The 12,506-nt window shown below is 43.4% G+C and overlaps 2 protein-coding genes across 2 annotated transcripts; both read right to left on the minus strand.

The window, feature by feature from the left end:
- Nucleotides 1–17: 17 nt before the first annotated feature.
- On the minus strand, nucleotides 18–2,478 carry LOC143487546 (uncharacterized). The gene is made up of 5 exons (XM_076986547.1): nucleotides 1,949–2,478; nucleotides 1,494–1,606; nucleotides 1,013–1,173; nucleotides 689–821; nucleotides 18–611 (listed from the first exon to the last, which is right to left on the minus strand). The coding sequence occupies exons 1-5, from the start codon at nucleotides 2,085–2,087 to the stop codon at nucleotides 156–158; spliced, it is 1,002 nt and encodes a 333-aa protein (XP_076842662.1). The 5' UTR covers nucleotides 2,088–2,478; the 3' UTR covers nucleotides 18–155.
- A 1,682-nt stretch (nucleotides 2,479–4,160) lies between these two features.
- Nucleotides 4,161–11,136, minus strand: ube2d2l (ubiquitin-conjugating enzyme E2D 2 (UBC4/5 homolog, yeast), like). Its single transcript, XM_076986560.1, has 7 exons — nucleotides 10,619–11,136; nucleotides 6,946–7,009; nucleotides 6,798–6,829; nucleotides 6,592–6,669; nucleotides 6,218–6,323; nucleotides 6,006–6,099; nucleotides 4,161–5,117 (listed from the first exon to the last, which is right to left on the minus strand). The coding sequence occupies exons 1-7, from the start codon at nucleotides 10,640–10,642 to the stop codon at nucleotides 5,072–5,074; spliced, it is 444 nt and encodes a 147-aa protein (XP_076842675.1). The 5' UTR covers nucleotides 10,643–11,136; the 3' UTR covers nucleotides 4,161–5,071.
- Between the last annotated feature and the right edge of the window lie 1,370 nt (nucleotides 11,137–12,506).

Here is a 12,506-nt window from a genome sequence, read left to right on the forward strand (position 1 = left end):
AGAATGATTTACACAACTTTGCAGAAAACCTTTATTAAAAAAGTAAAACCAGATTAAAATGTTTGTCTTTTTTACATTCAGGAACATGTTAGTGTTGTGATGTGCTACAACCTAATTCACTATAACTCAATCTGCACTTGTAATGCATTGAACAATTAACTTAGAATGTGTGGTAGGAAAATATCCTTATAAAAATGTTCGAGAATGTCAATGTTAAGCACCCATGTTAGGTCTTTGAGCACTGGGAGAATGACCAGGTCAAGAGGAGTCCATACAAGTAGATGACAACAGTTAGCTTTGGTCAGATGTAGGTTGCCTTGGATCTGATGCCAATAGTGGTGAGTTTGTTTTAGTTTGAGGGAACTTGTCTCTTCATCCAGCTCTAGAAAAAAGTCTCTCTTACTCTCTGCTGCCTGCTGGACAGTCTTAGTTCTGGCGGACCATGGGCATTTCACCTCAATGATGCAGTCATCAGACACTGTCCCATCTGGAGATCCACCAAGTAGACCACTGTCAGACAGGAACAATCCCCTCTCCTGGATCACCACACCAGCGTCCGCTGTGTACTGCTGCTTTGCCCGCGACTCATGTAGGATTCCCCAATCACATGCCTTTAATAAAAACACAGTCACTTACTCTTAGATACACATAACTTAAGTTGAAATATTCATGAAGACCCACAACATACTTTAGATCCTTCTTTGAGGTTGTACTGGCCAAGCAGTGTTTTGAATAAGGAAGGGGGGTAAGATTTCCGCTGAACTGCTGCCAAGACCAAACCAAAATTGCTTGCCGTGATTCGTTTCTTGCGATATGCTGACCTGTTATACATAAAAACAAAACAAAGAATTAAATCAATTTATAATTAGTTACATGTTAAAATACCACACATGCACAATGTCCCACAAATTAAGACAACAAATTACAACCATGTCTAAATTATGTGTACGGGTTGTCAAGCTGCTTACTTAATTTATGCTTTGCATACATTTTGTTAAGTTGCATTTCTTACCATAATGGGTTCTTTGCTTGCCCAACTGTAGCTCCCTCAATCTGTTGCTTCTCCTCAGTGGTGACGGCGAGTGATGATAGCACATAAAGAGCCTTGTCCTCAGCCTGGCCATAACCTGGGCTGCTCACTAGCCCATCAAATGTCTTGATGGGGAGAGATGTCTAGATTTAAAGTTAAGCACATAGTGTTGAGATTTAGGTTAGGTGCCAACATATTTTGGTGCATACAAAACACCTGTAAATAAAATGTGAAATTCTATGTGAAATTGTTTTTGGGTGCAGAGAATCATAAGTGCAAACTTGTCTAATTTCCATGGGTTTACACATTTCTATGTATTGTAAGTCATGTGTCAAACCATGATCTTGACATTAAACAACAATATGTAATCGCTTTATCCCAGTCAAAATACTCAATGTAGTGCAATTGTGCTGTTTCTGGTAATGTGAAGGGCATATTAGAGTACAAAATACAGAAGTCATACCTGAGGCGGTTCAGAACTCAAAATCCACCCCATTCCAGTAAAACGCCCAAGCTGTGACAAAGATGCCAGGGCCCATTCCTTGTCATGTTGTGTGACAGGTCTTTTGATTCCAGCTTAAATAAAATGGAGTAACATTAGTAATTATGACTTATTTTATTACACACCTTTAATTGTAGATTTTTAAAACATGCAATATACACTATAGTCTCTCTCTAGTCTGCTCTAAAACAGATTAACAAATTGTGAGAGTTTATCAGAACTATTCAATTAATAAAAGTTAATCTCACAAAATTCAATGGCTTTGAAATTACATGGTTCAGGTGTGTTGCCAGCAGGCTGAATGTGAGGGGCTGAATGTCCTCCAGGACCAGGTTTGGAAACCGCAACTTAAAACTGCATAGCGTTAAGCTAATAAACCATGCAACATTGACATCAATTGCAAATTATTTACTAACCTCGTGATGTGGATGGGGCCATCTCAGATACTCTCTTGGCTGCAATTTCGTCCGTTTTCGGTGTCTTCGCCCTTTTCCACACGCATTCCACATCGGTGCGGGACACGTTTTTCTCCACCCAAATCAACAAGGCTGCCATATGATGGCACTTGTCTTTACCGATTGGGCAAACGCAGCTGCTGTACCTCACTGCCTGACCCTCAACGTGTACCTGTATTAAACGTTATTTGACCCATACTCACTTCAGTCACCACACCTCAACCTCAATTCACCTCAACTCACCTCAACCTCGTAAATCGTCTTTTTCATGGACGCCTGGACTCTACCCCTAAATATACCACCTGGGAGAACAGATACACTTAGTACTCTATTGGAGTTGAAAGAGTTTAGACCTTTTTTAACCCTCAATGGTGCCTCACTAAAGAACGAAGTTATCGTAAACAGGTTTACAGGCTCCGCCATCCTTGTTTGTTTGGACCCGGAAGCGGCTGAAACGTCACGCGTGTCGTCACACTTAACAAGCGGATACAAAAACACTTACTACATATAATATACAAACCGCCAATATGACGTGTATTAAGGTATGACGTGTATATGACGTGTATTAAGGTATTTAAATTTTTTTTTTAATACAGAAATGTACAACGAGACTCATTATGGCAGTGGATACTTAACTCCGACTGTCCGAACAGTGCTGGATCCACACAACCTTTCATGTTTCGGACTCATGTCTTGGTTATATTGTGTGCTAATGTTGTGTATTCTCTGTGTGTTCTGCATTATATGTCTAATAATGTCTTTTGTACTTTGGGTTCTGAAAAGTGCTATACAAAAACAAATTATTATTATTACTATATTATTACTATTATTACTACATCCGCACTTCTGGTTAGATGCTAAACTACATTTCGTTGTCCAGTACCTGTACTAGGGCAATGACAATAAAGTTGAATCGAATCTAATCTAATCAACATCAGCTGTCAAAACACACTGTTTGGTACATCACAACCTAACTTGTAACGATGCCATTTTATTGTACATGGCACTTCCCCCACTCTGTGTTTTAAACTGCAAACTGCTCCTCCGTTATATTTATGTTTAAACGACCTCTCATATAACACGAGTGCAATATTTGCTCTAGTGTGTATGCGACTGTATTAAATATTTTAAATGTTTATTGAAAGACACACTTACACTTAAACACCCTTATTGTGTGGTAATCTTGAAAACCATTACGTTGATTTTTTTTTTTTACTTATACCTAACTAATACTTATTTTTTTTGTTCTGCCCGATGCCAATCTGTGGAATCAGTAAATATCTATCTGTGTGCATTTACATTTTTCTCAGATACCTTCATATTCCCTTCTTGCGAATTTGGAGTGAAGTTTTGGATATTTGTATGTTTGACTTGCATAATTTCCTTTGTAAAACACTGAATGCAATGCAATTGCTCTTATCTCTTTAAGCAAATACCACAGCATGTAAAACAAAAGGTAGAGTGTGATTTAAAGAAGGGGTAATGTGTGTGTGTGTGTGTGTTTGTGTAGGGATGGGGGCTCTCCGAGGACAGGACAACAGATCATGCTTGAGGCATCTCGAGGAACACAGCCAAATTAATCAAGAAGACTCATTTTTAAAAATAATGGAAACCGAGTACAAAAAGTGGAATCTGAACTGTTTTTGCTGTAAGCCAATGCAAGTGGTTTCACTGAATATGAAAGGCAGAATAACAAATTATGAAAGATATCTTTAGCTGTATTTTAATTCTCTTGGTTGTTTTTGTTTGAACTCATGCACTTGTAATGCATTTAATGATGTGGGTACAACAAGAAAAAAAAAATATATATATATAAAATGTAAACATTATTCTTTTGTCCATTGTTAGTATGTTCAAATGTTAAATTGAACCCTGAATCAGTTATTAAGATGCTATTTGCCTATTACCTAAATACTTCAAAAGAAAATCTAATTTGTAAATACTACATTTAGTAACATTTTTGCATTATAAACCACTTACATATCTCAAATATTGTTAGCAACCTGACTGAACACTCAAAAGAATCTAGTTAGATTTTTCTTATAATAAAATCTAGATAGTCTCATCCTTGAAGATACAATACAGTCATTCATGGTTAGAAAATGTACGCTATAAGCACAAAGGCTAATGAAATATTCGCACCGCAGAATAGAAGAGACAGGAAACGACGGCATGGCCTGCTGGATCGGACTTTTACCAACTTTATTGAGAAAACAAAATCAACAGCTAGTAGAGCTATGAGCCGATTGGTCATCAATCAAGCGCTTCGAATCATATATTCAGTGCAACAAGCAAACAGTGTGAGTGGGGGCGGGGCTCCTAGTTCTAAAACCAAGGGGGGCGGGGCAGGGATGGGAATAATAAAATAAAAGTCCTCAAACTAAATGGACACGCTTTTGGCTTAAACACTGTTGGCAAACGGCCTTTTGCAGCTGACCACCAGTTCAGTAAATGTACCCCACTGACATGCATAAAATAGATTCCATATTCTTCGTAACTGCTGATGTAATAACGGGACTAATTTGTCCATTTAAACAGTCAGTTATAAGCAAGAGTATTATTATATTTCACAGACTGTATCATTGCTATTGTAAAAGCGTATAAAAAATGTGAAGGCCAACCCAGCATCAGATTGCTCATGAAGGACTGTTGTGTATTCTGCGTGTTTTCTCTGTAGCACCTCCGGTATGTGGCGTGAGTTAAAGCGACGGCTGATTTACCCACTTCTTGGTTTTTATTTTTTATCTTCTTTTAATGTCAGTACGAAGTGCCTGGGAGTTTAATACATGCTCTATAGTTTAGACCCACGGGTATATTATTAAAGATGGATAAAAAGTGATTTCGCTATGACATCATCCCCTTTGTAGCGCATGACAATTTAAAAGGGACCACAAAACAACGGGACGAAATTAGTAGTTTGGTCTGAGATGTTGCGGGGCAGGTAGGGGGCGGGGCAGGTAGGGGGCGGGGTGGGGGTTGTCGGTGAGGGGTGCCAATTTATTGAGAGGGAAAACAAAAGAAGACTCCGTTATTGGATGTTTTTCCAGCTAATGCAGATTGGACGGGGTGACATTTCTTCAGGTATCACATGGCATACTTTTGAGTCCATTCCCGAGCTATTCTGTTGTACCTGGAAGAGAGCGAGAGAGTGAAGGAGTGAGAGTTTAACAATGGTGCTGAGGAGTGCCAGCGCTTTAGGAGACGTCAGGTGCTGCCTCAGTGAACAACTCTGCCAGTGATGTAGTCAAGACCAACACCACAGACATCACCAAGGGCAACTAGTGGAGGCCCCTTCCCCCAGAGCTCACACCCACACACCCCTCTAAATCACACACACACACACACACACCTGTCACTGACACACACACACACACACACACACACACACACGCCCCCTCTCTCCCACCCATAAACCCTGCACGCCTGGTTTTACCCCTACACTACACTACAGCATCTAACCGTGCACACCCTCCTGCCAGCCCAACACAGCAGAGGGAGTGTGGAAGCGCCCTGGCTCATCACTGAGGCCCACACACCCGGCCCAGCTGACCCAACATGCCCGCACTACTGTGGACGTTAAAGCTTTCCAGCACTTCAGGTCAATTTACATACCGTTCCAACAACCCAAGACAACATTAAGGTAGAGAACACTCCACAGGCCTGTGAACCCTGAACTGCGACCCTTCACCTTGACCCCAGAGCAGGCAGACAGGGCCCATTTCCAGTACAGGGTCAAAACTTCCCTTCTGTTGAATGCATCGATGCATTAACTTCCACTGGCCTGAAAAATGGTCGCAATGCAGTAACCTGCTCCTGACTCTGGCCGTCATTCAGGTCACTGGAGGCCGGTGACCCTAAAATGGAGCCCTGCGGAATCTCCACTAGACAGACTCCTCCTCCTACACACCCTCGGCTCAACCTCGCCCGTACCACCGTGACCTGGGCCGCAACGAAATAGGTCAGCGGCGAGGGTCGTTGCCATGGTGCCGTAGCTGAAAGGGCACGGGGAGGTACTTACTTCTCGTTGTCTGTTTTGTATATGCGAGCGATCTCTGGCACTAGTGGGTCGTCTGGGTTGGGGTCACATAACAGAGAACAAATGGACAAGAGAACTGCAAAAGAAAACGGGCCACAATCAGAACCCTCGCGTGCCCACGGCTGTGTGTGTTGTGCTTTCAAATGTTTCATGTGTGTGTGTGTGTGTGTATGACCGATACACCCCCCCCTTACCTTTAGAAATAGTTAATGCTGGCGACCACTGTGATCTTAGAATGTCCAAACATATGCTGCCGTTACTGTTAATATTCGGGTGATAAATTCTTGTGGTGAAAGCAACCTGCACAACAGGTAGAGAAAACATTACTGTTATTTTGAAGCCCGCATAAAGGTCTACTAGATCCTGATCCTGTTCATGTCAGGTGGCCCAAACAGTCAGAGGCTTTAAAACCAGCAATCAAACCATAAACACGTCCTTGGGGCAAGACCCAAAGATCTGCTGTAAAGAGTCAGTTTTTTTTTTTTTTAAAGAAATTCAGAGAGTAGTTTATGGTTTGTTACAGGGCTTGTTTCTAAAACCAACTGACGGCCGGTTCTAGCCTACGTACCTTAGGCGGTTTGAAGGGATAATCTGTAGGAAAATGAATGGTCAGGAAAAACACGCCCCCTTGATACGGACTGTCGTTCTGAGAAAACACACACACACACACACACACACACACACACACACACACACACACACACACACAGGTTTAACATGGCAGACTGGCACTCACCACTGGGACATGGCCAATGTCTGCATGCCCATACTTACAGGTCCCATTATAGTAGCTTGCCAGTGAAACACTGTGAGAACAAGAGGGCAAAAAGAGTTGACAACATCTCTACACCACGGTCGAGACATCTCGTGTAGCGTCACATGCAACGCAGAGTGAGAGTGTTCATGTGGCCAAGCTACTCACAGTCATCGCCCACTGGTCCTGCAGAACACTGTGCAGGTGGATCCCGGCCCAGGTCAGTCAGCTCCTACACACACACACACACACACACACACACACACACACACGATGTGGTGAAAAAACTCCAACTCACGAAGGATGAGACAGGCCCATTTTAGTGATGAGGCTCTCGTAGGAAACGTGGAGAGGGAGAGATAGTGGGAAAAAGAAAGAAACAAGGACTGTTCCAGTCCCGACATCTTCAACATTGATGTTGTACTACTCTGTTGTTCCACTTCTCTGGTAATGGGCGGCGCGTCTCCTAACAAGAGCGAAAGCAGCACTGCGCGATATGGACGTCCCAAATACCTCGACCACCAAGCCACAAGGTGACCGAGAAACTGGTCTGGGGTCCGCCTGAAGATGGAACGTTTCAGAAGCCTACACCTCTAACCCTAGCATATCACAAGTGTGTGTGTGTGCGCGCGCGCGCGTGTGTGTGTGTGTGTGTAGCACAAGCCAATCTCCGCTGCTCCAGGAGTGTGCGTCGTTTCTTTAGATCAATCATGGTGCGCAAATGAATTCACGCAACATATTCCACCTTCATATTCCAACGTTGCAATCACAACATACACGCGGGGCAGGATTTGACAACTGAATAACTTCGACCTCTTATAGGTCAGAATCACCACCCTAAACTAAAAAATTCGCATGTTTTTTTTTTTGCATGCAAATATTTGAATGCAACTTCCCTCCCATTATTGTTAAAACTTTTACGTAGCGTTTGTTTGCGTGCGGTTTTGTTTATTGTTCTTGCATGCTCTGGCTCCACAGATGTGAAGGGGAGCTTATGGGCCTACAAGTCGGGCCTAAAGTGAGTGGGCACGTGTGGTACGGCGCCGCGGCGTTGCCATAGCGCCGCTGATGAATGACGCAAGCGTGGGAGACTGGAGAAACGGAGACGGGGCTGATCGCTGGCGCGTTGGCCCGACGACGCCTTGACCTGACGACCCTTCAGAGGTCATTGAAAAGGAGGGTCTCACGAGCTATAGCTGGACCTGCTCAACCGCACGCACGGCATGAGAGAGAGAGAGAGAGAGAGAGAGAGAGAGAGAGAGAGAGAGAAAGAGAGAGAGACAGGGGGAGACATGGAGAGAACGTGGGTATACAAGCACTTCGCAGAAGCCAATATACCTATTTCTGAGAAAACAGGTTCAGATTCTTGTCTGTGAGGTAGAGAGAGAGAGAAAGAGAGAGAGAGAGAGAGAAAGAGAGAGAGAGAGAGGTATAGAGGGCAGGAAGAGGCTGCTTATCTGTGGTTAAAACACCAAAGCAAACGTCAAGTGTTGCAAGCAACACGTCAAAGATTTTCAGAAGCCAAGTGTGAGGAGAGTGAGGGGAGCAGAAAGTGCTGGTCCATTTCATACGGACGGAGAAGAGACGCTCGTTATTGTTGTAGTGACACCTGAGAGCCACAGAGGGCTCACACAAGGCAGGAAAGGGAGGAGAGAGAATCTAGTGAAATTAAAAGGCTGAACTGCAGAAAAGAATTCTGAGATTAACTCGTCACAACCACGTGCGGCTCTGTGTGAGCCTGGTAGTCCCGCGTTTACAGCGGACGGCGGGAGCAGTCAGTCGACTGTAAACACCAACGGGATGGCAACCTGTTCTGTTTAGAGCCGCAGTGGTGCATCATGGGTAACATCTAAACGAAAGAGCGAGGCAGGTTTGGAGCTGGAGAGAGACGCATCAGGACCGAGGCCATCGCGGAGTTCTGGAGTACACAGCTTACACAGTCTTTCTTTACAATGTCACTTACAAAGCTAAAGGCTAAATGTAATAACGCAAAGGACTGAAATAAAAAGACGTGCAATCATAAATCTGGTGATAAGTGTTCGTTCTGCCAGACACCATAGGCATCTTACATTTAGAGGTGTAAAGTTGGAGCAAACTAAAGGAATTATTCACCTGCATCCATTTTGGAAATGTTACAATTTCTTAAAATAACAGTAAAGCATGTGGTAATTTCCAGACAAAATACGAGTGTGAGGTACAAAGGATGAGAGGAAAACAAAGCCGAATTTAAAACCGAACTAATGCAATAAATTCTAGAACTTCGAGAGTTCACAACATCCTGAACGGTAATCTGAATGGCCAGAGGCTTGTTGCCGTACCAGTTTCCATCAACTATCAGCTACCACTAGGCAAACTCAGTTTTCATACCCTTCCACTTCATTACTCAGATCCTTCCTCAGTGACTCTCGCCTAAGAAAAGTAGAAAGGAAGAATATTCATTTAAAAGCATGGCACAAAAACAGCACAGTAATATAGGACAGTGGTAACGCCAGCTGCTATTTTTAAGCCTGCGCACTTCTGATGGGGTATAAGAGAGCAAAAAAAAAAAAAAAAAAAAAAGTAGCTGAGCTCCTGCAACAACAGGGCCCTCGTTTCCTTCAGGGAGACAGGCCGCCGTATGCTTGTCCAAGGAAATCAGCTCAATCGTCAGGTTTCAAGTATTGACGAAATGGAGGCGAATATTCAGGAAGGCGCATTTGGCCCGGGACGCACACCCACAGCCAAAGCTGCTCAGCGGTACCGTCTTCAGTTAAAGATCATTAAAACATTTAATGTGTAATGTTTAATGTACCGTTCATCTCACACTAGATCATAAACTACTTGCAAAGCTTGTCCTGCAATTATACCCCATTACCTCCTAGAGGAGTTTAACCCAATGGGCTTTATAGGGGATAGTGGCAAGCGGTGGGGCAGTATCACCTATAAAGGATGAGCCCATGTCGCCTGTAAAGGTCCCTCAACGGCACCAGAGCACTGACTGGACCCACCTGGCTCTTTATGGCCAGTTATTCCCATCTTAACTAACACCAGCTACACTGCGTCGTGTCTCCATGATAAAAATCACCTGCGGAGAGCTGAGACAACGTTACAGTGTTAGACACCTCCAACATGGCACTTCATGAAGGAGACTGGGGGGGGGGAGAAGACACGGCCCAGCCAGCCAACTGCCAAAAGACAGAGAAAATAACTATTATGGTGCGACAAGTAGGGTAGCAAAGTCGTAAATCACCAAATACAGTTGAGGTGAAGCCGCTGGTGGCACTTCGGAAGCCACACAGAAGCTCAACTTCAAAGTCACTGGTGGAGTGAGGCGACACTGCTAGCGTTAGCCACGCACCGCTAACGCTAATATCACCCTCCAACCGACCCGCCCGCCCAATAATGTGAATTTAAAGTGTCTGTCACACTCAAATATACAACAATATGCCCAACTAGTGATTTATTTACCCACCACACAGACTGTGTACGGCTGGCTTGGCCTCGCTAGCTGCGCGGCTAGCCGGCTAACGTTAAAAAAACACGGCTCACTGCTGCCAACCTTCACGGTGAGGTAAACGGCGACGGTCGCCGTCAACATTCATGGTTCTGTCTGGACACAACGGGCCACCGCTGGCCCGCCTCCCCCCACACAGAATAAAACATCACCGGGGGCGGCTAAATGTTCGTAACGTTGGCCAGCTCAGCCTTTCCACACACGACCCAACATGCTAGGCTAAGTTAGCATGCTAGGCTAAATTAGCATAGCATGCTAGGCTAACAAGTGCTAACCGCTGGTGGCGTCAATGTGAACTTGTGAAGACACAAAAGACGCACAGACACACACAAATAAAAGCAAATTTACCTTGTGGATTCGTTTCAACGCCATCCTGTCCCCGTGGTTGGGTCTGTGTCGCCGAGTAAAGCGGGATTGAGCCCGGTGAACTCTGGCTAGCTGTCTCGCCTGCTAGCCGAGCAATGTGGACGGTAAAGCTAGCTAGCTAAACAGATGAACGCCAAACCGGTCGGAGCCAGAGAGCTAACGTGAAATCAAGGGACACTGTGAGAATAATTAGGACAAATATTCTGATGAACCGTATTAAACTGTCCCGGTTCGGTGTTATATGTACAGTGAGTACGGTTGTTCCTAAAGAGCCTGTACACCCGGGCCCTGCTCCCACTCCTGAATGGTGTGTATCCTCTCCACTCTCCTTCCACAAAATGTCTCCTCTAACCGGAACTACACACACCCAGAGCGACTGGGCCCCAGTAACGGAACCAGTAACGGACCCGGTAACGACCCAGTACTCCCAGCCGCAGGACAGCACCACGGACGTGGGTTCAGAGTGGGGCTGCGATATCCCCGCAATAAGGAGTAAGGGCGAGGTCAATGGAAACGCCTAAATGATTACAGTCAAGTGTCAGTCATTGTTTGGCGTGTTTTAATGCAATGTCCACTGATTTAGGTTCATGGTCTGTATTATATTTATTTTATATTATATTTACAGGGATAGAAGGTACGTGTCACATAGTGAAACAAATGAAAAAAGAAAAAAGATAGGCTTACATAATTTAACAGCCAGTTGTTTGTGGTAAATCATGATGTCAGATGTGTTCAGTGCTTTAAGATATGTCCACATGGCGTGACATGAAGATTTAAAACTGATGCCGTATTCGATGTCAAGCTGCAGAGTAATTGCTGTCAGCAGTTTTGTCATGTAAACCACGTGGCAACTATTTCCATCTTTGCTGTCCAACATCTGAAACATCTGACTGGATCAAGGCTCTTTCGGAGTTGCTCAGTAGATTGTTTGAAGGTCAGTGCGTCCACTCTCTGAACAGGTAAACACGAGCTGAAGCATCATCTATGACTTCCTTAGGGAAATCGTTTTGAAAATGCTCACGCATTTCAGTACTTTTCTAAAATAAATCATTCATTGTCACTACAAATGTGCTTAAGTTTGAGTAGTTGCGTGTGAGGAATTGAGTTTTTCAGGCCTTGGAATGGGAAGAACTGTATTGTAGATATGAATGAGAGTCTATAATGGATGGTGGTATTTGAATAAGAATTAGTAAAATTCCCTGAAACATCCAAAAATGTGACCCTTCACGCCAGGGTGTGCTATATTACATGTATAATTAAGAGCTGGTAGAACTTGGAGAAGGAAGAAATAAACAGTTGGAGCTCTTCTAATGCACATGTAGCAATACCAAAAATGTCATCAATATATCTCAAAAATTGTAAGGGTACAAGTCCAGTGTATTGCTCAAAAAGTGTTTCTCAACAAATCCAACAAAAAGGTTGGCATACGATCCCCATTTTAGTATACTGACTCCTTATTTTTGAGTAGTACTTGGGGTGAAATGTGAAGCAGTTCAGATTTGACACAAGTTCAGTCAGTCTTAAGAGAATCTCAGATCTTGCATCAAGAAAATGTTTTAAAGCTCTCAAACCATCTTCATTAGGGATGACTGTGTGCAGACTTTTAATATCCATTGAAAAATGCAAGGAGTCGGTAGGTAACTTTTGTACTTTCACGCATTCAAGGATTTGTAGAAAGTGTGATGAGTCTTTAACATACACTCATCTGCCACTTTATAATAATAATAATAATAATAATAATCTTTATTTGTATAGCACCTTTCATACATACATGTAACTCAAAGTGCTTTACAGTATAAATAAAAGAAACATTAAAAGGAGATAAGACAAAGACAAAAAGACAAAAAAAAATGTTAAAAGAAATTAAAGA

Source organism: Brachyhypopomus gauderio, chromosome 2 (genome assembly GCF_052324685.1).
Source record: "Brachyhypopomus gauderio isolate BG-103 chromosome 2, BGAUD_0.2, whole genome shotgun sequence".
Taxonomy (NCBI): Eukaryota; Metazoa; Chordata; class Actinopteri; order Gymnotiformes; family Hypopomidae; genus Brachyhypopomus; species Brachyhypopomus gauderio.